Genomic DNA, 26,533 nt, shown 5'->3' with positions numbered 1-26,533 from the left:
GGCACGGAAGGTTCCCCTGTTTAAACCAGCACATGTCCAGGCCCGTTTTAAGTTTGCCAATGACATTTGGATGATCTAGAGGAGTCATGGGAGAAAGTCATGACATCATATGAGGTCAAAATCAAAATTTTTAGTCTTACTTCCACTCACAGTATTTTGTGGAAGAAAAATGATGAGTACCATCCCAAGAACACCATCCCTACTGTGAAGCATAGGGTGGTAGCATCATGCTTTGGGGGTGTTTTTTCTGCATATGGGACAAGACGACTGCACTGTATTAAGGAGAGGATGACCGGGGCCATGTATTGTGAGATTTTCGGGAATGACCTCTTTCCCTCAGTAATAGCATTGAAAATGGGTCGTGACTGTGTCTTCCAACATGACAATGGCCCGAAGTAGACAGCCAGAGTAACTAAGGAGTGTCTTCATAAAAAGCATATCATGGTTCTGGGGGGCCTACCCAGTTTCTAGACCTAAACCCAATAGAAAATATTTGGAGGAAACTCAAACTCCGTGTTTCTCAGTGACAGCCCAGAAACCTGATTGATCTAGAGAAGATCCGTGTGGAGCAGTGGTGTAAAATCCCTGCTGCAGTCTGTTCAAACCTGGTGAAAAGTTACTTGAAATGTTTGACCTCTTTAATTGTAATCAAGGTTAACTGATTTTCTCAGGTGTTCAAATACTTATTTGCTGTAGTATAATCCAAATAAAATGTTAAAAAATCATTCACTGTAATTTTGGGATTTTTCATTTTAAACCTACCATGAACAGTTCAAGCCCACCCATCATTCCTAAGTGGGAGAACTTGCAAAAACACAGGGTGTTCAAATACTTATTTTACTCACTGTAGTAATATGTTCTCAGACAGCTGTCTCATTCTGGGTGCTGCATATGCAATATTTGCACAGTTAAATTATAGCATTTTTGCACTGTTACATCAATATCTATTCACAAACTGTCATTTGCACTATCATATCAAGTCAGTCATCTGCCTCTAGTGCTGTAATTGTCATATACGCATTATTACAAAACCACTTTGTCACCACTTTCTGCTAGTCACTTATTCACTTTACACCCAATCTGTGTACACTGCAACCTGTGTTTCTATATTTGCCCTATTGTACTTTTGTTTTATGTGGTGCACGCAGGGGTGAAAGTGGGCCGGAACGGTCCGGAACGCCGTTCCGGTATTTGATTCAGGGCCGGAACGTGCTGGAACACCTTTGATCCCAAAAATATGGCGGCAACAGTCAAAACCTTCTGTAAAAAAAAAAAAAAATGCCAGGCTGCCACACATGCCAAACAAGAATAAGCTCAAGCTTCTTGATTTGATGCGATACAAAAAGTAACAGAAAATTGATCGGATCTTTAGGAGAAAGGAGAGACTTGAAGTATGGCGGACCAAGAGTGCAAAAATTGAATAAATAAATAAATACACAATTAAATAAAATTATTAAATGTGTCATTAAAATGCTTCAATTTCAATATTTATTTATTTCATTATTGATTTAAATTTTTAATTTAATTTATAATTAAACACCTTTTTTATTTCGATTTTTTATTTATTTAAATTTATATTTTTTTATTTATATTTTTCTATTTTTATTTAATGAGTTCAACATTTATTTCCATTTGTATTTATTTATTTATTCCACTATATACAGTATTTATTTATTTCAACATTTATTTATTTTTTCCAACTTTTATTTATTTATTTCATCATTTATTCATGTATTCATTTATTTATGTCAACATTTATTTATTTCGCTTTTTACTTAATTAATTCTTGCACTCTTGTTCCTCTTGTCCTGTATGAAATAATTTTATCTGTCATTGGCCCATCAAACTTAGGTGTGAACTACTCAAGCTACATGGTTCTGTAGTGAAGCTATTGCTTCGTCAATTTCTTAATTCTAGTCACTTTCACTCCTGGGTGCAAGTTATAGCGAAGCGCTGTTTCAATGAGCCCCCGCTGCGTAAAAACACTTTTCGAACCAACTTAAGACTTGCTACTAACAGTCAACAATCACCTTTGTTGTTCTTTCGTTTCGGGTGCTGATTTGATGGGCCAAACGCTCGTTGATATATGTTCCTGCTCATAAAAGCATGTGTGTTAAGCACAAGCTTGACACAGGCTGCAGTTACGCATTATGCCAGAGGTAGCAGTCACGTGTAAAAACTTGACAAACTCCATATAGCATGTCTAATTAGATACAGAGTTTCCCATACTAACTTATCCTGAGGCAAAACAGTGTTTGAGGACACGCTGAGATTTTGCTAGTCCATTACAAAAGTCAACAAGAAAATGTGGTCAATTAGTTATTTAATGGAATATTTAATATTTGATAACCCTGATATCAAATATCACAGGGAGTTATGCTATGCCACACTGAGTCTGAGTTCGAAGGTTAACCCTTAGATGCATAAGTGGGTCCAAAATGACCCGGTGAGATTGTTTTCTTTAAATATCTTTGGAATAAAAAAATTGTTATCAATTCATATTCCAAGTATTCATCAAAAAACATGTTTTTGATATAATGCCATTCAAATTTTTGATGAACTTTTTATACATTTGAAGAAATTGTCATTTTTGTATTACTACCCTAAGCTTCCACTAGTGAGTCCAAAATGACCCACATGCATTTTCTATGGAATCCAATGGGAATCTTTCGTTCTTATCAACTTTGGCTGTCAGGAATACATTTACCGTGGACCACACAGACTAGGTATGTAAAAAGTGACATCCCTTAAGAACATTATTTTACACAGCAAGAGCTGATACGTGTACTGGAAGTATTATGTCCATATAGTATTTTGTGTGTGTGTGTGTCTTTCATGAATCTTTATTATTATTTATCAACAAATTAACCTACTTCATAATTAGCTAGCTAACTAAGGCTAGGTTCATACCGCAGATCGTAATGCACAATTCCGTTTTTTTGTCATACCTGTTTTTTTGCCGTAACCGTTCAGACTGCCTTTGTCCATTGAGCCTGTTCAAGTATCACACATGCACTCTAATTCGCAGTCCGAGATGCGCTGAGCAAACTGGCCCGCATGCACAGGAGCATTGGAGCAGAGAGAAAACCGAGTATTGTCAGGCTTATTCTCAACCCATTTTATTTTTTTATGACTGTTGTCAAGCCCGCTCCTTCCCCAAAAGCCGCGTTAAAGCTAGGCGCTCACGCTAATGCACAGCAGCACTGCTACCGTAGCACCCTGTCTCTCTCGCTCTTTGCTGATGTTAATTGCTGCTGTCTCTCTCACTCTTTGCTGATGTTAATTGCTGCATGAATTCCAATATGGGGGACTTGACAGTTCGAACCGCAGCCACATCCTGGAAAAATGTGGCCCGGATGGGATTTTAACCACATACGAAAGTGACCTTGATCGAATTTGAAAATGGTCCACTTTTATGCGACTTTTCCCGTTCAGTCGAGACGGGGTTGGACTCAAGTGTCCAAAATTTCTGATGATGAGGACTAGGGATGGGAATCCAAATCCGATTCCAATTCAGAACCGGTTCCTAGTGTTTTGAGGCCTCGACATCACAATGAAAAAGCCTTAACGATCCCTTTAACGAGTCCTGAAGATTATTGCGTCGTGAGTTTTGTTGTCCAAACGCATCAAACTAGCATGGCGCCAAGAACCACCCGCTCCAAAGTTTGGCTACACTTCACCAGGAAAGAGAGTGAAAATGAAAGGTTACGATGGTTTAGCACGAAGCACGAGCATTGCAGCCGTAAACATAACAATGGCAGCACGTAGGTTCAAACGATCGAAAGTGTGTCTTCACTTCACGAGGAAAAATTACAACAAAACGACTTGCAATCATTGCAAGGTGGGGATAACTGCATCGGGAGGGAATAGACTGCACTGTCCTCACTGAGACAGTTATACAGCTAGCTAAACTCCGAAATGACGATACAGAAGACGTTGGTATAATTTGCTGACTTTATTCAACCATCATTTGAAGAGTGAAACTAAAAATAGAAATGAAACAAATCAATTTCGTCTCCAATAACAAACAGGTTTGCATCAACGTAAATCAGCGATGATTAGCTGCTAATTCAGTAATAACAACACAGTTAGCATGCGTTCGCTAGTATTAGCACATCGTCCAAACCACTACACAACTGGATTTAAGTGTCCGATCGCGAGTGGAAACACACACAACAACACAAAAGATGATACATACAGGCGTTGCCTCTGTAGATATTTTACAAGCATTAACAAAGAACGTAGGGTCGTAGCAGTGCTTCCCTCTCTCACTAACTCGCTCACTCGCTTGGATGCGGCATTTCTTCTTCGCGTGTAAGAGCGCTCTTCTTCGGGTGAGCGCGTTCTTCTTCGCGTGAGGACGCGCAAGGGCGCCCCCACTTGAGAGTGAAAGCACCATAAAAACTAAAAGGCATGCATTTCAATACACTGGTAAATACACTTTAACAGGGGGTCCCCAAACTACGGCCCGCCCCTACATTTGGTCCGCCCCCCTGAACAATACCAGAGAGCATTTTGAATATATATATATATTTTTTCTCAATAGTGTTATTTATTTTCTGGCCTTTTTCTGTGAAGAACTCAGAGACGGTTATTTGGTTATTATCTATTTGATTAATAGTGTTATTATTATTAATTATTATTGTATTATATTATTATTTTTATTTTATTTACTTTTGTTCCGTGAAATATCCAGAAAGGGTTATTTGATTGCGGCTTTCTGAAAAACAATAATTTTTTACATTTAGGCACTCCTGCAATCGTCACACTTTTTCTGTTACAAACTGACCCCAGCCCCTCATCAGAGAAGGGATAAGTTATGCGGCCCTCACGGGAAAAAGTTTGGGGACCCCTGCAAGTTTAACACATATTGCTAACGGCAGACCAACGACCTATATGCCAATATATACCAATATTTTTTATTTCTATTAGAAAAATGTTTCAGTAAAATGTTAAACATTCTTGTGCATTTGCAATTTATTGCCACAGTTAATATTGAGGCTTTGGGCCTCTTTTGACCTTGTTGTGAGTTTGTATGGTTGTGACTTCCGATTAAAAAAACTCGATGCCAATCAAAACGTTTGTTCTTCTTTTTCCCCAAATTACAATCGATAAGAGAATCGATAAAGAACCGAATCGTTAAGCAATATCGATAATGGAATCAGAATCTTAAAAATCCTATCAATTCCCATCCCTAATGAGGACCCACACTATTGTCCAGGTGGCAGTGGTAGTTGTCCACCTGGAAATCCAACTGAACAGGATCAATCTGACTCATAAGATTCCACTTATGTGTCCTCTGAAGAAGAAAGTCTCCAAATCATGGCCAACAGAATGAGTTGGTAGGGCTCTTATTAGAGAGAATTACCTCCCACCCAGGGCAGAACACATAGCCACAGTATCCTCAGAAATCGGTAAGTGCCTCCCAAAGGGCTTAGCACCGCTGTCTCACCAAAAAGATGCATGGGAGCTCTTCATCATTGATGATGAAATACAAGGTAGGATAAAGTCTGTTGCTGTTCTGTTTTTTTTTTGTTTTTGTTTTTTTCCCAAAAAATATTAATTGAATCATAAAGATATTCCAAGCATGAAATTAGTCTTATGTGGCCCTAAATATCCTACTAAATAATATAAAAATGATTTTTCTTCACCAAAATGGCATAAAAACACATAGCTTCTAATATGGGTCATTTTTGACCCACTTATGGAAGAGTGTAGGGTCCAGTAACTTGTGCATCTAAGGGTTAAGCTGGCCATGAGAGACCAGGGTTACTAAAGTATATATTTAGATAACATAATAAAGAAAAGGAAGAAGACAATAATAATGTGTAAGTGTGTGCTCCATACCTTCTTCGAAAATCTACTTCCTCTTGCGCAGGGCCATTCTGAACATTTTGGGACTGCCTGGGCAATGTGGGACCTGCATATGGCAAAAGATAGAAAAATTCAGAGATATGAGGTGTGTGAGAAAAGAAATCAAGGATTGTGTCATAAAATATATACTTTAAAATCAAACTACAAAATAAAAGTTTCCCCATTCAATGTGGACCAGATGATTAATCAATACTTCTACAAATACATCCTGCAGAATTCAATCGATTGTGAATCTGTGCCTGATCGAATAGAATACTGCCAACTTCAAACGGATTAAACGTCTAGGACCGTCAGTGGCAGTCAATGCCAGGCAATGAGTTCATTTAGAGCGTTTTACATCATTTCCTGTTGATTTTCGGTCACTTCCTTTTCCTTTTGGGGCATTTTCGGGTCACATCCAGTTAATTTTGGATTACTGAAAAGGAAGTGACGCAAGAATGTCCCCAAATGGAAGTGACTCCAAATCAACAGGAAGTAACCTGTAAATGCCCAACAAAAGACTTCCTCTGCTCTGAGATCCAGTAGCAAATTAATTTCGTTATGTGTCCAGTTTAATTTTGCTATTTCCAATTTGTCAGTCGACCAGGGAAATTGCTTTCAGACATAAGAGCTACCTGTTAAAATCCAGTGAATTAAACAGAGTTCAGCGTATTGAAAGGAGCTCCAGTGTTTAGTATTTCACTTTTTCTTATTGTTGGACAGTGTTGTGGATCAACGCATTCAATGAACGATCATTCATGAACACGTTCATATCTTGGGCGAACGTGAACTGAACAGATCATATTTTTGTCTCATGAACGTAACTGTGAGCTGCGTTCATAACCTCGCTCATTGTCAAGTACTGGTGTTGTGCAGCAAACAGCATACATGACTTTATATGGTGTCGAAGGTAGGGATGTCCCGATCCAGGTTTTTGCACTTCCGATCCGATACCGATATTGTTTTGCACTTCCGATACCGGCCTCTCTGAGCATGTATTGAAGTTATTTAGCCTCCTTACCTAGTTGTCAGACTCATGTTGAAAAGGGTTTTAGTAGTCTTGATAACAACTTGCCAGCTGAATTAAATGAGTTGGAATAACACATAATGGTTGGTAACAAGAAACTGACCTGTTTATTAAATGATAAACACAAAACATTATTATAACAACCTCAAACTATTAACTATTACACACTCCCTTTGATTTGCTTGCCCAGCCCAAAAAAACCCAAAATTTTATGTTTTATTTGTAGACACGAGCCCGAAAAAAACAAAATTTTATGCTTTATTTGTGAGGACTCAGGAGCAATGCGTGATTACGTTTTGTGTGATCACGTTTGGTGACACCAGTGCATATATGCATAATGATAACAAATTATAGCATGTCTTTTGTAACAAATTCTCCCAGTTAAACAAGACTCTAAGATGGATATTCAATAAACATTTATATGTTTTATATTTGCATGTGTGTTCTAACAGGTGGATAGTGGATTTGACCTTTATTTTAATCTTCTCGAGTTGGCAGAAAAAAAAACGCAAGTTTTCTCAATGTTTAAATACTCTACATATTTTTATCATTATAAATGCATTTACACAGCGAAATAACGCTGGAAAAGTACATACTTACATACATCGTTTTAGTATAAATATATGAATATATATTTTTTGAAAAAAGTCTGCCCGATGCGTCTAAATCCCACTTTACTCACGAGAGATAATGGCTCGTCATCCAGAATGATTCCTTCGGCAATGACTTCCCTGGGCTTTAGGACTGTCAAGTGCCAGTTTGTCACGCATAGCAAAAGTTTCTGCCAGTGTTCGTTGCGTATGACCTTTCTTTCTGTCTTCGGTTTTCTCCTTATACTCCTCATATACTCATACTCCTTGTATTGTTTGTGGTGGTATTTCGATAAATGCATGATTAGTTTGGTTGTATTAACACTTCTTACAGCTTTACCACCACGCTTCACTTTATTGTGGCATATGTTGCACTCTGCCTCTTCGTCTTTGTCGTCCTTTAAAGTGAAATAATCCCACACAGCTGACATTTTTACAGAGTCTCTCAGCCATTTGGGAGACGGTAATGTAGTGTGTTGAAGGTGTGCGTAAAATGCGGACCGGATTTTAAGGAAACCGAAGCAAAAACTGGAATGGATTATGTAAGTCGGTGCACTGGAAAACCCGGACCGGGCTTTATAAAAAAAAAACTGGATCGGAAGTCTGGATCGGAATTTTCCCGTGTCGGCCAATCCGATACCGATACGCATTTTTTTGCCCATATCAGCGTCCGATCCGATCCAGATATCGGATCGGGACATCTCTAGTCGAAGGTATATGTGATGTCCACTCTTTTTTTTATGCACCGTAATGCTCGCGCACATCTCCTAGGTATCATATAACAGAACAGTGATTTCCCTCATCCCCCAAGTCTCATCCAATTGGCTGTGTGAACCCAGGATGATCATGGGACACTTCGTCCGTATACCACATTCATGAGTTCAAAATTAGAGTCTTTCGGATAAAACTGCAGGTAAAGCCATAGGTTAAAAAAAAAAAACAAAAACAACAAAAAAAACCTTACAGCGGAAAATTGTCCAACCTGGCAACTCAAGCTGCCTGAGGCTGTCACTGCTGTGTTGTTTTAGCAAAGATGGGAGCTTTTTACATTCAGTTTGACTTTAAATATTATCCAAAGATGCTAAAAAAAGAAGTTGTGTCATAAACATACTTCTGTAACTTTTTTTAAGTAAATGCTTAACCGCACGGGGAAGACGTGCTGAGAGAGAGAGAGCTTTCCTTGGTGTGCGTCCATGACCAAACATAAGTACATAATTCCTTTATTCATAGAAAGTTTTTGGTGTTTACTTTGGAATCGCTGCATTTGCTGCCGTTTATATTTTTACCCGCGTTTGCTGAACCAGAGGTGGGTAGTAACGCGTTACATTTACTAGAGTAAGTTTTTGAGTAAAATGTATTTTTTAAGAGTAGTTTTACCACGAAATACTTTGTGCTTTTAATTGAGTAGATTTGTGAAGATGAAACACGACTCCTACTCCTCTACTTTGGGCTACACTAGAGTCGTAATATTGTTTCTCTTTATTCTACACATCGACTTCATTTTTACCTGAGATGTCGACAGTGGCTCTACACGTCTTACCGATGAGATGTCGCAGCAAAAATTACATGACTCCATTATACCAATCAGATATAAAAATACAGTCGCATGACCAGACGCAGGTTTGGAGTTGGAAGTCATATATTCACGCCGGCCTGTTCAATCAAGTCTTTAGAGCGCCATAAAAATTTAACTATTTGACATAGAGTCAACATTACTCGAAAGTGCGGTTTTACTTAAAACTTTCTCCAAATTTTTATTTGGCAGCGATTTATTTGAAACCAGTCGTTTTTGTCAACGATGACAATAACAAAAATATTTTGTCAATGAACATTGTTTCATGACGATGAAGTCACGATGACGCGCTGAAAACGTGTTTTGAGAAACTAAAACATAACGAGATGAAAGCCAGTTGTCATCTGACGACACGAGAACGAGTGATCTGAAAATTTGTGAACTGCAATTTGAACTAGTTCTTGTAGAAAATGAACTTTCCCAACACAACTGTTAGGCATAGAGCAGCAGGAATAATTCGTTCATCAGAAAAACTAAGGTTGGCATGTTACATTGCAAACAATGCAATTGATAATGCCTGAAAATATGTGATGTAATATTACTGGGGTTGGAGCTATGGATAATTTTAGTAGTCGATTAATCGAAGAATTAGTTAGTTCGAATCAAGCCAGTCGACGGGGGGGGGGGTCAACCGGGTATGTTTTCCCGGGCCTGAGGACCATAGTGGCCCCTGAATGACCCTTAATTTATTTTACTTTACATTCACATATTTTTTTATTTTAAATCATTGTCTGATTAAATACAATGATAGTATAACATAAACATATAAAATATTTCAAATATATATTTTTCCTTTTTTTGCACAACGCCCCCACCCCCTCTGTCTTAGTGTCTTAGCCCAGCTCTGGCGCACTCAAGGCTACACTACGTACGTGCCCTGAAGCGGGAAATTAAAATCTGTCATTGTTATAAACTCTAAACATGGTAAGTAGTCATAAATCGGGTGCGCAGAAAATTAAAAAGAAAAAAGAAAATGAGATGAAGATCATAGAGGTGAACGAGAAAAAATGATGTTTTTAAAAGGGGGACAAGAAGTCAGAGAATTAGGGCTAGAGTTGGCTGTGGACGGTGATGACGGTGATGTCGGTAAGTGAACAACAGCCGCTAACACAACGTTTACATTCGCGATCACCTTGACCAAAGCCCGATTCGAGTCCCGCTTGTAGCCTATTGAGCTACGGTATGACAAGACATGCTGCTCGCGTTGAGCCGAGGAGAGAGAAGACTCGGGTCCGGCGGCTGGATTTATCTTGGGTTTAACACACACTGTGTATTATAGCAAACGCTAATACGAACACGTTACACACTGTTACACACATAGCACACTGCTACACATTTTCTTGTCTTTGCCAGTGACTGTAACTGTAGGAGAGTGAGCCTTCAGTAAAATGAAAATAATAAAAAACTACCTACGCTCCAACATATTACATGACAGGCTTAACAACCTAGCCATGCTCTCTATGGAGCCCGAGCTTGCTCAAAAACTGGATATCACTGATGTTATAAATGACTTTGCTGTCAAAAAAATCTTTGTTCATCACTGTTTGAAGGCTTGATAACCCTAGGGATTTGAAGGGGGCAGGCACAGGATGTTTAGTTATACTGTTTTGTTGCTTAGCAGGCAGGCATAGCACTCTCAGTTGTATTGTATTGTAGCCTACATGGGACAATAGATGGATATTGTTTGTTCATATTCTGTCACATCACATTATGATATGTTAAATTTAACTGTCCATCTCAATTGAAATAATTTGAAAATTTACACTGTCATTGCTTGCAAAGCGTTAAAAGTACTGCGTATGTTGTCGTGACAAGCCGGTGGCAGGGCTGGGGTGGGGAGCCCTATAATGTTCTCTTGTCCCCGGGCCCCTGCAAGTCTGTTGACAGCCCTGGTTCAAATAATCGAGTAATTTGATAAGGACCATAAAATAATTAAAATACCTGAGCTGAGCTTCAAACGGTATAAGAAAATAAATAAGGATCTAAGTACAACGAATGAACAATAGTCTAACTTACATAGCAAAAGTCCGTTAGCTTAAATGCCACAAAATGCAAACTTTTTATTCTTCATTTTTTACAATGCTCTGAACAAATACTTCAAACACATATTTCTTCAAAAAACAGTTAAATATACCTATTAAAAAAATTACGAATGCGTTAAAAAAAACATTAGCTCAAACAAAAATTTGGCTTATGTTGGTCTTAACAGGGAGCAGATGGATTCAGCCATGTCAAATGAGTTTTGTCATATTTACTGTTGCCACTAGAGGGCAGTGTATCAACCCATATCAATAAAATTAAATGCAAACACTTTCAAAACAAACCAATACAACCCCACTTTAATTAAATGAATACTTGAAGCAAAATTTAATTAGAATCTTTTCTAGTCGAATTGCTCAAATTAATCGATTAAAACTACCAGAACTAGCTTAGTGGTAACAAGAAATAAAGACACACCGGCCATACGCCCATAGAAAATTAAATTAGCATTTCCCCATCTGCTTAGAAACAAGATTCTTTCCGCTGGGATGCACATGATAAGGGTGTTGTCTGTCCCTTTAAATAATGTAACAATACCGTAACGAAAGCTAAATGCTATTTTCACAACTAATATTACTAGCCGCCAGGTCCCAAATCCCCTTTATGTTCTATTTACGTACATGAAGGCAGCAGTAGTGTTGGCCTCTTCTGGCAGCAAACATAGCTCCACAGTCCGAGTGGGGTCCCGTCTGACCCATTGCGAGGTCTCAGTGATACTTCCATTCCTCTGTTACCAGCTTCACTTACAAGGCCAGTAGCTCCAGTACATTCCTGAGAGCTCACGTACAAAACCATAGCTGAGCTGTCAATTTCCCGTGTGGCTTAACAATGAATGACCTCAAGTTCCCTGCCACAAAAATATATAAATTAAAAAAAATCTCCTCAGTTGCAGAATACAGGCATGGTACCTGCTGTGCAATCGGCTCTGTTTGTAGACTACTAAAGACGGCGCACAAATGCTGGGTGTGGTTACTCTGTGCTGCTTCTCCACCAGAGTACAGTGTTAACAAAGGAGGAGGAAAGATGCGAGAAGAGAAAGATGGATAGACGCATCTCTAGAAGTGAATGCAATGTAGCTGACATGTTAAACAGGGAGATGGAAAGAAAGGGGGGTGGATAAAGCATGAGAGGGAAAAAAGAAGGAAGAGAGCTCTCTTCATTGGTTGCTACTTCCTGGACACAATCCATAATTCATACACTGGATACATAACCGGGAAGGATACACAGCTGATGTCTCTGGTAATACACTGACTATCATGTGAAGCCGGCTAACCTCTAACTAGTTACGATTTTTAAAAAATTCAAATGGAAAATAATCTTTCATAAAGTTTTACAGTGGTACCTCTACATTAGCGGTGGGAACCTCTTGGGACCTCACGATATGATTTGCGATACAAAGCTAACGGGAAAGCTCTGTTTACATCAGGCGGCTGCTAGCTACATTCACTAACAGACTAGCATTTTACTTTGACATATTTACGTAAAATAAATACTAACTGCCCATTTTTTTGCTTTTAACCAAGAATCGAGACCGGTTTACGTCTAATATATATATATATATATATATATATATATATATATATATATATATATATATATATATATATATATATATATATATATATATATATACTTATATATATATATATATATATATATATATATATGCCCGTTTTTATTTTTATTTTTTTTTTTAAACCAAGAATCGAGACCGTTTTCCGTGTAATATGTTATATATACACATATACTGTATTGGCCCGAATATGAGACGGTGTTTTTTGCATTGAAATAACACTGAAAAAGAGGGGGTCGTCTTATATTCGTGGTCTAGACATTATCCCCATTCACGACGCTAGAAGGCGCCAGATATCATTGAAGCAAGCGATGTTCTTACATGACATATCTCAGCTACTCTTTTTAGTTTAACCAGTTTGCATTATTTTATTGCAATGTTTTTCCTTATTCAGATTTGTTTCAAGACTACAGTTACAGTTAGACTTTGACGGTTAATGCAGTTATTGCAATTTTGTTGTTTTATTCTCTTACCATTACCATTCTCTAGTCAATGGGGGAATGGCTTTTTGCTGTACTGTTTTTAGATGTAGCAGTTTGTCAGCGATGTTCTTTTTTCCTCCTTATTCGGAGGTTTTTGACACACTGTACTCTGTTGCATTCCTTTTTGTTCAGGACTGCGCAGAGTTCCCTCTTACTACAGGTGGTGTTTGACCTTAACGTTACGGAAATTGACAAGGGGAGACTTAAATTTTAATCTACTGGGCCAAATTTCTCACTTTTTCCTAATGTAAGGGTTTTTATTTACTGGACCAAATTTAGCTTAGTGTGTTTCTCATTTCTTCCTAACTCAAGACTAACTTTATTTTTATCCATGGGGCCAAATTTAACTCAGTGTATATCTCATTTTTCCTAGCGGCAGGACTAATTTGATTGGTAGCCCGTCTAATTGATCATGAAAAAATCATTCTCAATACACCTGTACAAAGAGGTCACTGTGAGCTGATGCCTATAGCCACGGAACCAGAGATAACCAAGGATTAACCCTTTGAAGTGGTAGTAAATTGTTTTAAAGAGTATTTAACAAGAGTCCTGAGGGGCACTTGCAAATTTCGCCCATCCCTGTTTAAACTGTTCATCAATTGCTAAATTTTTTCCACCACTATCCACTATTTCCTCCTCCCTGACCCTTACCCATTGGTTGACGACCAGCAGGCTATACTTGATTATACTTGATTAACTTATCTGGGTTTTGCACTGATTTATGACTGTTTTTAACTGGTATATTTTTGCTCTGCACGTTAGCACTGACATGACCTCATGCTGCTGTGGAATCTTTGTTGTACATATGTCCAAAACTGTGTCAATGTTAACACTGGGTACTGAAGGGTATTTATTTTATGGGTTTTGCACTTTACCAACTTAGCTGCATGAGCTGTATGGATGCGCCAAATAAAGTTTTGTTGTGCTTTTTGTAACAATGACAATAAGAATTCTGAATCTGAATCCCTTGCTAAAGCTAAGTTCTAAGGCCACATCCATGTTTTTACGAGCCCCGACAGGGGATTGAAGGGAATAGGTACAGTTCTCGCACACACCATATAATTGTTTGCATTAGTCTAACACAGTGGTCTCAAACCGGTCCTCAAAGGGCCGCAGGGGGTACTGGATTTCATTCCAACCAAACGAGACAAATACCTTTTCACCAATCTGGTTTCTTACAAGTGTAATCAGTTGATTGCAATCAGGTGCTGCTTATGTTAGTAGAAACCTCATTGGTTGAACTGTTTGTGCTGGATCTGTTGGAACAAAAACCAGGACCCACTGCGGCCCTTTGTGGAGTCGGTTTGAGACCGCTGGTCTAACACATTCATCTAACTATAGTTTAGGCAGACTTCACTCCATGCCCTTGAACACAGAAAAGTGAATCACCTTCTCGGGGCTCATGAGGGGGAAATGGAAAAAATGGTACCGTTTCTCGTAGGCACCGTCTAACTGTTTGCATTACTCGAACACACGTAATATAATTAATCAGGGAATAGTATCATTTCTCATATTTACGGTAGGACTGAACTACTCTAAACACACCTAATATAAATTAAATAGCACACCATAGTTTAATGAAAAGAAGCAGAATAGATACACAATGCCATCTATCACAGAAGCCCATCGTGTACGTCACGAGCAAGGTTGACGCACCAACTACCGCAATCCTGGCCACAACAAGGACAAAGAGTAGTGCGCTTTGTCCTAAAACAAGTAGAGCCACCCCGGATAACAAAGTTGATACCGGGCGCTTGGGACGTCAAGACCAGCGTCGGTCGCTGTGGCAACCACGTCCCATCCACAGACAACCTAACCGCCCAAAACCGGCCACAGAGGGATGGTCCCGAAACAACGCTCAGCCACACCTTTGGCCCGGCTTACTCCACCACGGACTTAAAAAACACTGGACACTGAGATAACACAGATTTTGCTGCCTGGAGACTTTTCTATGTAGCCTTGTTTTGGATTTAACATTGTTCCTCCATCGTCTGCTTTTGCCTTGTTTTTTGACCGTTTTCGACGAATAAATTGTCAACCTGCTTTCGGTGAGTCTTCTTCAAACTTTTGGAACTTGGAGTCACTACAAAGGCTTAACATAAGAGGTGAATGCGCGGAATATCTGCCCTACCGGTTGGCACACGGAAGCGGTAAGCAGCGGAGCAACATTTCCGTTCGGCTGTCGCTGTTTCCGCGCGGCTTGGATGGGGGGGGGGGATTCCAACAATCATAATAGATTGGTTTATTTACATTTCAAAAACCAGAAGCCATTCATTCACAAATGTGATTGCACTTTAGTTTACATATTTAAATGTTCAGATATTAAGATTTGAATGAGGCAAAATAACATGCTTTTTTTCTCAAATATATTGTTATAATCATTTGTTTCGGATGTACTGTAATTATTTTCTGTATAAAAATTAATTTGGTGTTCAAAAAGTCTTTTTTCAAACTTGAGTCTTGAAAAAGAGGGGGTCATCTTATAATCAGGGCCATCTTATATTCGGGCCAATTATTATTAATGTGGCGGTTGTGTTTTGCATGCTGTTCCTGAAAGCACAGTATGACTGACGACAAAGTGAGAGAGGTGCGTTAGAGTTTTTACTTTCACTTTTCACGTTCTGTTGTTGTTGGCGTCAGCTACGGTGGACAGTAGCCGTGTTGTGTTGCACAAGTTTTGAAATAAATATAATATATAATAAATTTCAACTAGTGCTGTCAAATTTATCGCGTTAACGGGCGGTAATTAATTTTTTAAATTAATCACGTTAAAATATTTGACGCATTTAACGCATGCGCGGAATGACCCACTCATGTATTGCCTCAAACAGATTACAATGATGCCGTATTTTGCACATTAAGAGCTAAGAGGCAGAGAAAGGCGAGTGGACACAGGCGTTCATCGGACCGCGCCGTTTATTGGCATGAGCTTCAGCAACTCCTTCACAACAAACATAAGTATCATTTAGTGAAAGCACAACAAAAATAATATTCCTATCTCTCCAAAAAAAAAAATGTTCACAAAAAGACGCTTCACGCTTCAATCTGTATTAATGAGGCCCTATTCTCACACAGTTAAACAACGATGCAAAGAGAACTGGCATTCCCAATCAAAATAGCTATGCAAAATACACATAAAACTTTCTCAGACTTTGATCAAATTCCATTCAAACATTTCGTTTAACTCTCGTTTAGCTCAACAAATAACTTGATGGCAATATTTAGTCATAATATACAAACTATCAGAGGTCTCGTACGTTGTGAAGCCAGCACTAAAATGACAGTGAAGTACAACACTGGATGGACCAGTAAACAGTGAACTACGGCATCAGTCGAGGGACAAAACACACTCATTGACTTGATTTCTAAGTCATTTAAAACTCGCCATTGACACCTTGTGGTGTATTTCAATCACTACTTTAGGTGTTTAAAGACACTGTTTATTTATTTATTTTTTATGTGTCATCTGTGACGTCACCGCTCGGCGACGTCAACAATGGCGAGTTACTAATTTATTTTTTGATTGAAAATTTTATATTCATTCATTTTCCATGCCGCTTTTCCTCACGAGGGTCGCAGGGGTGCTGGAGCCTATCCCAGCTGACTACGGGTAGTAGGCAGGGTACACCCCAAACTGGTTGCCAGCCAATCGCAGGGCACAAGGAGACATACAACCATTCACGCACACACTCATACCTACGGACAATTTAGAGTGTTCAATCAGCCTACCACGCATGTTTTTGGGATGTGGGAGGAAACCGGAGTTCCCGGAGAAAACCCACGCAAGCACGGGGAGAACATGCAAACTCCACCCGGGATTGAACCCTTGATCTCAGAACTGTGAGGCGGATGTGCTAATTACTCAGCAACCCGTGCCACCAAAATTTTGAAAATTTTACAAATTTTATTAAAACGACAGCATCAAGAGCGGTTTTAATATAAAATTACTATAACTTGTAGTAACATTTATCTTTTAAGAAGTACAAGTCTTTCTATCCGTGGATCCCTTTAACAGAAAGAATGTTAATAATGTTAATGCCATCTTGTGGCTTTATTGTTATAATAATCAAATACAGTACTTATGTACAGAATGTTGAATGTATATATCCATCTTGTGTCTTATCTTTCCATTCCTACATTAATTTACAGAAAAATATGGCATATTTTCGAGATGGTTTGAATTGCAATTAATTACGATTAATAAATTTTTAAGCTGTGATTAACTCGACAAAAAAAAAATTATCGTTTGGCAGCCCTAATTTCAACACCTGCACTAACCTTCTCGGGACCCACGTTGAAAAGAAAACTGGAGACAAAATGGGGGACGAGACTCCAGCGTCGTAAAGTCAAAATCACGTAAGTCGGGTACTTCATATGTATGTATATAGACAGTCGATCTGACGCAATCATTTCAAATGTCAGTCGTGCGGCTTGTCTATTTTGTGGAAACTGAATCAAAAAGGCTCTACGTGTTTAAGGTTGCCAACCCCTGATCTACAGTATATACAGTACATTTCCCGATTGTCTTTACATGCACGGTGGTCTTCTAAACAAAAAATAAATCCTGCAGCGGGACGTGAAATCAGAGTTGAAAGAGGTTTAGTTGAGATGAGTGGAAATACTGAGTCTGTCAGGGACCACTGGTGTGAAGGACAGGGTCAATGTGTTTCTTTTTACCTGACCACCTAAGTAATGAGCAGAGAAACAATCTGTCATCAAGCCTGCCAATCCTCACAGTATGTTTGGGTATATGTCACTGGATGAGTATTGGAAACAGAGCGCAAAGTATGCAAGCACTATATATGATTCATGATGTTCGTTTACTATTCGGCAAATGCTTTGATCTACACGCCCTGACAGTATCCTGAGTGTGAACATTTTTAACATGTGACACTGGCAGGAAGTGAGCACATTAACTCAACCCACACACACACACACACAGATGTAACTAGTAAACCTTTGTAGAGAGACAAAGAAAATTCCACGCGTCCTCACACTGTCACAGTTATGCAAACCGGCAGGCAAAGACAGCAGGATTATAGTGTGATGTTCCAAAAATCATATTTGCCTCATAACATCAGAGCATCCGAGACTTGCTCTTGGATAAATACGACAGCATCAATAATTACGGACGTTTCTGCAATGTCTGATGACTTCTCAGCATTTTTCCTAATATAAAATAGATCCTTGAGTTCTATCAATAACCATTACGCCGGAACGTTGGTTCCCTGGCACATAAATACTTCCTTCTAAATTTGGCTTCCTACACTTTCCATCAGTTCAGTGAATCAATTTACTTTTAAATAACCTTTCTATTTTGCATGGGCCTAACGGATATCAAAATCGAAATAAATTTTCAATAATCTTCACTTCTGTCTGACCTTTCATGAAATTCTGGAATAGCAAGCAATGTCCTTCATAAAATTGGCTCACAAATCTTTAAGCTAAAAGCAGAATTACTGTATTTGTCCTAATGCTGGGTTGTACAGTAAGTCATTGATTAATTTATCAATTAGTTAGTTCGAACAATCAAGTAATGGGATGAGGACTATATAATGCGTTGAAGAATCAATTTTAGGAGATGTAAAACAAAGGCTTGCTAAGATATTAAATGTGAATACAAAGTAAGATTCCTGAGTGTTTTTTTTTTCTTCGAACTATGCAGAATTGCACTTTCATTTCACAAGAGCAATAACTGCATTTAAAAATAAATTAAAATACCTTATCTCAGCCTCAGACTGTATAAAGAAATTAACAATTGAGCATTGAAGTACAATAAAAGATAATTTGGCTAAATTGCAAAGCAAAAGTCCTCTAGCTTAAATGCTATAAAATGCTAACTTTTTTTTTTTTTTTTTTTTTTTTTACAATACTCTTAACAAATCATTCAAACACATAATAACACGAGAAAAAAAAAGCTAAATATACATCTAAACTAAATCATGAATTCCTGAACACTCACATTAGCTCAAATAAAAAAATATAACCTTATGTTGGTCTTAATACTTAGATAAAAAGGATATCCTGTAAAAATATTGGAGCAGAGAGATTAAAACAATGACATTTTGCTGCTCTCTTCATCCAATTTTCCTCGTTCTGAATAATTCCCCTTCAATGGGCTGAATTCTAAATCAGATGAAATCATGACCCTGCCGACGTCACCCTCCAGCTGGGGATGCTAGAGCGCTATAATGACAAGCAGGGCTAAACAGCAGATTAAAAGACAAATTTCTCATCATCTGCGCTTTGCCAAATTGTTGTATAAAGTCAAATCATCTCAAAATATGATTCTAATTCAAACCTTTAAAACCGCTCCATCTACATGTGTGTTCCCTTTAGCAACAGGTCGTTTTAGTAGACTGTGTGTTACAGTTCTCATTTTTGCGGCAAGGTAAATCCACCAATCTCAATACGTTCTGGCCAATGTTGGTGAATATTAGTGGTAGACCTCTCGGACTACTCTCAGACTAAAAACTACCAATTTTTGTAACACAAATATTTAGAAAACTGAATTAAATGTACTGAATGTATACTTTGATCTGGTTACAGCCCCCCTTTTTGTGGTACTGTAAATCCACAATTCTGAATATATTCTGGCCAGAATTGGTAAATATTAGTCGTAGACCTCTCTGACTACTCTCCTTCTCAAAACTATGCATTTTTACTGTATTGATATTTAAACAATTTGAATTAAAAGTCCTAAATGTGTACTTTGTTCAGGTTACAGTTCTCTTTATGTTATAGTTTACGGTATTGTATCAATGACCTGTTTGCATTAAAATCGTGCTTTTAAATCACTACACTGTTGTAATTATTTTACTCTAGGCTAATTAAGGGCTCGGGTTATTGTTTACTAGAGGTGGGCATCGGCACTGCCCTCACGATTCGATTGGATTACGATTTGGAGGGTCACGATTCGATTCCATTCCATTCAGAGGGTCACGATTCGGTTCGATTCGGCAATGCATCGCGATGCTTTAAAGCCTGGGATGCATTAAAATTCTAAAGCAAAGCATATTTTTCATGAATCATGAGGCAACACAAGCGGTCAGACATTAAACAACTTTTTATTGGCTCTTGTGTCACTCCTGGTTGAAGTCAAATGAAAATACTTTCAGACATATATATTTAAAAAAATTTTTTTTTTTTAAAAACCCAGATCACAGCATTTAATTGGTGCTTTGAATGAGACTAGGGCTTTCCCTTTTTTTTACACACAGTAGCAGCCTTTCACACAGTGCAACATCTGAACTCCTGTGCAAAATCAGTAATAACAGTCACTGTATTTTAGTCACAACGACCCATCAATAAAAATAATCAAGTAAATATTAAAGAAAATGACAAAGAAAATAATGTAGTGCAGCAGCATCTTTATCGCAATATCAATCCAGGGATCAGTTCAGTTGCAAACAAAACTTCAACTAAATTGCAATGTAGAACAAAAGTAAAATGTAGGCCTAGCCAACTATATATGTGCAATCAACTTAGAAATGCAATCAGTAACTACCACATAACAATATAAAATAATGAATTAAAATGAAGTGCAGCAGCATTTTAGCAGCCATAACAATCTGTTTCAACATGAGGAAATATCAGTTTTTTGCAATCGAGAGAGCAGAGCGATAGTAGAGGTTAGATTGGGCCTACAAAATCCAGCCCGACCCGACACGGCCCGCTGGTATTGAAGTATTGGAGTGACGCGAAAAAAAAAAACGCAGCAGCAGCAAGTTTTCATTTCTTCGAGTTGGCAGAAAAAAACGCAAGTTTTCATAATGTTTAAATAGTTTACATATTTTTATGATCATTATAAAAGCATTCACACAACGAAATAACGCGGGGAAAGTTTAATATAAAAAAAAAAAAAACTTGGGTTTTGCAGACACACGGAGAAGATTCAAAAGGATCACATTTCTGTTGCCTTTGTGTGCATAAATAAAAGTGTCCTTCGTAACCAATTCTCAGTTGGCAGAAAAAAAACGCAAGTTTTCTTAATGTTTAAATAGTCTACATATTTTTATGATCACTATAAAAGCATTTACACAACGAAATAACGCTGGGAAAGTTTAATATTAAAAAAAAAAAAAAAAAAAAAAAAAAAAAAACATGCGATTTTGCAGACACAGAGGAGAAGATTCAAAAGGATCACATTTGTGTTGCCTTTGTGTGCATGAATAAAAGTGTCTTTCGTAACGAATCGCAAGTGCCACAGCGGAGAAAAAGCGGGCGGCGCCACTGCGTTCATGTGCGTCCGCAAGCAAATGCACAATACAGAGAGCCTGCTCTCGGTTTTATCCCTTTTTTTTTTTTTTTTTATAATTTATTAGTCCGGCGCGGCGGCCAGGACCCGACCCGACCCGAACGTGAATGCTTAACATTTTGGGCCCGACCCGACCCATTCGGGTTCGGGCACAAGATCTAACCTCTAAGAGATAGGACATAACATAACAATGGCTGAAGCGGAGAAAGAGGGAGCGAGAAAGATTATTGATGCACCTAAGACATTGAAAGCAGACATCTGGAGACATTTTGGCTTCTACGAGGTTGGTGGGAAACTTGACTAGAGTTATGCAGTGTGTAAAAAATGAAACATGAGAATAATAATACAAATGGGGAAACCAAATCCGTTGCATCACCGGAATTGCGCAGGGAAGATTTTTGAACGTACTTATATATTTTAAAATGCGCTGAATCGATTCTGCTTGTTGCCCGCATCGAATCGAATCGTCTATGCCCGGCATCGGGATGCATCACCACATCGATTATTGTTGACACCACTATTGTTTACTATATGTTTTTTTGTCCAAAACAACAGCAAATGCCCTTTTTTTCCCCTCAAGGTACAGGTACAGGTACTTGTGTTGCGGGCCGGATGGCTTCCAACATCGTCCATGAAGTGGGCCGGTCTTTTAATGACTTAATGACATATCCAATTGAGTTCTACAGCACTTCAAACTATAACCATAGATTGTTATCCAACAACCTCCTATGTCAACGATGTTATTTTGAGTCTCACGGGAGTCTGGGTGTCGAGGAATGCTGTAAGATCCCGATAGACAGCTTCACGATCATATTGCTAAGCTGGAACAACACCGTATGGATGGGATCTGATTACATCTGCCTGGTGAGAGTATCTACAAGAATATCTACATGACGTAAGAACGATTATGCTAAAAGCAGAGTAAGTGACACAACCTAAAAATGTGGACATCAAGTTTCAGATGCCAGAGAACAAGTGTGAGGAGCAATAAGATGACCAATCGGGGCTCATGTAAACACTTATCTGGTTACTGAGGTGTTATGGGTTAAGTTCAACACGAGGATAAAAAAAGATCAAAGGTCAAAAGTAGCACACCCACTTACCGTGTATTACGTACAGTTATTATTTCAAGTATTATATCTTACATGGTTTAATACAAACCGTAGTGTATAATATGGGATTTTTCATTATGTACACTACGGTTCAAAAGTTTGGGGTCGCTTTGACCCCAAACCTTTGAACAGTAGTGTATGTGCCTGCCGGTGATGAATAGACAGATGAATAGACAGCAATGAGCTCCAAATTGCCAGTTACTATCCCTCTCATTTTGTATAGGTCAGCAAGGAAAAAAGCTGGAAGTAATGATGCTTTAAATCAGTGTTTTTCGATGTTTTCTGAGTCACGTCATGTTTTTACATTGGAAAAAATCTTGCGGCACACCACAAACCTAAAATGTTCCAAAATGATTTTCTGTAGAGTATGTTTAATTGGATCAGTTGATATAAATCCCTTTTGTATCCAGAGAAGTGTCATCTGACCCTAATCATCTTTTGTGAGCATTGAGGTCCTCATTAGTCATTCCCATTCACACTCGCAAAACCACAGGGTTGGATTGCTCTAATTAGCATCTTGAGTGTTTGCAGGGCAGGGCTGCCTTGGCTTGGACCACTCAGGCAGGCAATCGGGCGGACAACCTTTTTACATATTCCAAAAGCTGCAGTTTGCCTACAGTACAAGGGACGGTGTAATAAAAAACAAAACGTTTTTTTATGTGGTGACATATACTTCGCCCTTTTACCAGGGCTAGGTATTGGAGGTTGTTGTTCTTTGCACCCACATGAGAGTGAGCCAATTCCTTTGCCGAACCCACCTGCAGTAGAAGTCCCCCCGACTCTCTTATATTCAAGATGCTAATTGCAGCTATCCAGAGTGAACCCCCCCCTTCACACCTAGGCAGCGATTCTACAGGAGTGTGTAGGAGGGTTGTCTGCTGGATTGCTTGTTTGAGTGGTCTATTGCTTAACAAAGCCAAGTAATCAGTTTAGTATTGAGATAATTTGACGCCTTTTTGGTCTTTCTTTATAGCCTGAAAAAACCCGGGACTTCCAGTGTTATAATTTCTCAACATTTATCCTTACTCAGTGTGATATTTGATGGACCGTGAAGCATAATGGAGTAGGTTTCGTCTCATCCCCGGTGAAAGTAAATACGAACGAAACATAGCTTTTACTGTATTGCCTTGTCTTTGAGCTCTCCGTCTTCGCTTTAAAAAAAAAAAAAAAAATTTTTCTTAAACCACAACCCATACTAGAGCCTTCATCTGGGTCAGAATCTAGTCCAGGGCTCAGTTTGGATTTTGAAGTTGTCCTTTTTAAAAACTTATCTATGATTATCACCGCGACTTCCGCGTGCGTCACAAGGAAGGTTCTCGGTTGCGTGCGGGCGAGCGAGGTAATTGCTCGTCTTGCGTTCAAGAACTGCTCGGAATTATAGCCATCAGACACAACACATTGTCATGGACAGCAAGGTGGGCACATGACCGAGAACCTTCCACCTACTCCTTCCTTACTTCCTTCCTACTGCAACCACGCCCAACGATGTCCGCGTGCTGTTAACAAGGCTGAGTGTCCTTCAAAATACCGCAGGGGCCACGCTAATGATATAATAAATAAACAAATAAATAAATAATCGATATTGGATCATGTCTCGTGGCACACAAGTTGAAAAACACTGCTTTAAATTATTTACAAAATAAAAAATTAGGACACCCTATGGAAGCCTGTGTGTTTTCTAACATATTTGGTCATATGGATATTTAATATCAATTTTAAAACATTTTGAGAGATTCAAGTAATAGAACTAAACAAAAAAAAACTGAATTTTAATTTTTTTTTTATACCTTTCTGTAAAATGTAATTTTAAATAAATGCAATTTCTGTTGAAGAATAAATTAGGACACTCCTATAACACCACCACCACCCACTTAAAATGGCTAAAATCACACAAAGGTGTATCGCATCAGGTGCACATGATCACAACATCATTACCCAGTGTTTTGAAGGAGGCTTGCCTCATTTAAACCTCACATTTAGTTTGGTGTGCCCCTTACTGTTGAAGTGAGGGAAAACTCCATGGTGAGATAAAAGGAGCAGTCTGAGGCCTCCAGAAAGACAATTGTAGACGCTTATGAGTCTGGTAAGGGATTTCTAAAGAATATAAAATCAACCATTCCACTGTTCGAAAAATAGTATACAAGTGGAGGACATTCAAAACAACTGCCAACATGCCCAGGTCTGGCCGTTCAAGCAAGTTCACCCCGAGAGCAGACCGCAAGATGCTAAAAGAAGTCTTCAAAAACCCTAAAATGTCATCACGGGACCTACAGCAGGCTCTTGCTACTGTTGATGTAAAAGTGCATGCTTCTACAATCACAAACCTTGACTGCAGACAAAAATGGCGGACGAGACTCCGGCGTGGTAAGTCGAAAACGTATAAGTCGAGTACGTCGTAACCCTGGAACTACCGGTATAAGCGTTTTCACCCTGTTTCACCCTCCAAGTGTCTCTAAAAGATTTTACTGCGAAATTATCAAATGTGGCCTATAGTAATAGCTACTTCTCCAGGGTTAAAAGCAAAAGTGCTCACATTGTAATAAATCTGTTCATTCCTCGCAAATCTGTGTGTGTGGGTGGGTGTGCATGTGACGAGCAAGGCACTCCTGACTTTGTCCTAAAACGGAATGACAAACAGCCCATCAGGAAGCAAAAAGAGGCGCTCTCAGGTCATGTATCTCACAAGTCATTTACCACAATAAAAATGACAACCACTGCAACGTGGTGATCCAACAGGCTAACAGCTAACCCAGCTTATTCTATTTCTTCAGCTCGTCTTTGTTATTTCTGTCAGTTGGGATGCTGCTATAATACCATTTGCCGCTCACAGTTCAATCTCGTTACTATCATCCATATTGTTGTTTCAAAATGTTAAGATGTAAACAAAGGTTGCGTTTCCCATTAACAAGATCCATTTACTGGTACATGGCGGAAAACACTTGCAGTTCTGCTCTGAGATCCCCAATTTGGCCAAATTTCCAAATTGTCCTATATGCATGTGAGATACATCATTGGAAAGCGTAAAATCTCAATTTTCTGAGGGGAGAACATTTTTGAATTGGAGGGCATTTTTAAAAAAATATTTATTTTTAAACAGAAAAACCCTATCTTGAGGTGAGAGCACGCGACAGCAGAATTAAAGACGCCATGATTTTAACGAGATATTATTGCATACTTACCTTGATTCGATCCAAAAGCTCCACGTAGCATGTATCACCGAGTGTCAAGACACAGCTGTGAATGGCCACAGCTGCATTTTATGGGTGAAACATGGTAATATAACAGTTGCCATGCAGACATCAAGGAGTGTTTGAGATTTTCTTTTTCATATGAGTGGCCATGGAGCAGTTGGCAGCCGGAGTCGTCCTTGGACCGAAGGGTCAGTGATTCGATTCCTGGCTACGACTGCCTACTGTCGAGGTGCCCTTGGGCAAGGCACTGAACCCTAATTTTCCCCCAATTGGTTGACCACGCCTTGCATGGCAGCAGCACCATTGGTGTTTGAATATGTGCGTGAAAGGGTAAATGTGTGCTAATGTAAAGCGCTTTGGGCATGGCAACCATGTAGATAAATGCGCTATATAAGTACTATACATTTACCCTTTTAAACGCCCCCCCCCCCCCCCCCCCAATTTTTGTTTGTTTGGATCGATTATTTATCATTTAAAATATCGGGGAAAATGCGACAGTAACAACAAAAAAAACAATAAGCGATAGTTATGAGGTAGATATCCGTGACCTGTTTACATACACAATTTTTTCTTATTGTGACATAATTTGTTTAAAAGTTTAAAAAAATGCCAGTGAATAATTTTTTAAAGTTGTTTTATTTTTTAAACTAAATATTAGACATCAATTAATCGATTCTAAGCTAAAAATGACAGACATTTCGAATAATATATATAATTACCTAGCTTGTTTTAGCTTCTTCTTTTTAGCCCCCTCTGCAAACGGGGGTCCTCAGGGTAAAATGGACGAATTAAAAATAGTTTGGGGGCTTCATGTGCCATGAAACTGCTATGGCAG

General features: G+C 38.7%; 1 protein-coding gene across 8 annotated transcripts in view; it reads right to left on the bottom strand.

Moving 5' to 3' along the window:
* The window catches only part of LOC130907543 (protein enabled homolog), a 270,375-nt gene that overhangs the window by 101,172 nt on the left and 142,670 nt on the right, over positions 1–26,533 (bottom strand). For 7 of the 8 annotated variants that reach the window (XM_057822770.1, XM_057822769.1, XM_057822768.1 and 4 more), the window contains one exon: positions 5,848–5,920. In XM_057822770.1, coding sequence (XP_057678753.1) covers positions 5,848–5,920 — 73 coding nt within the window. Of the gene's footprint in view, positions 1–5,847; positions 5,921–11,703; positions 12,533–26,533 lie in introns of those variants that run through there. The other variant, XM_057822774.1, reaches the window with a different exon arrangement.

The sequence above is a fragment of the Corythoichthys intestinalis genome, chromosome 19 (genome assembly GCF_030265065.1).
Source record: "Corythoichthys intestinalis isolate RoL2023-P3 chromosome 19, ASM3026506v1, whole genome shotgun sequence".
NCBI classification, from domain to species: Eukaryota; Metazoa; Chordata; class Actinopteri; order Syngnathiformes; family Syngnathidae; genus Corythoichthys; species Corythoichthys intestinalis.
The sequence above is the reverse complement of the archived record's forward strand: the minus strand, read 5'-3'. Positions and strand labels throughout refer to the sequence as shown.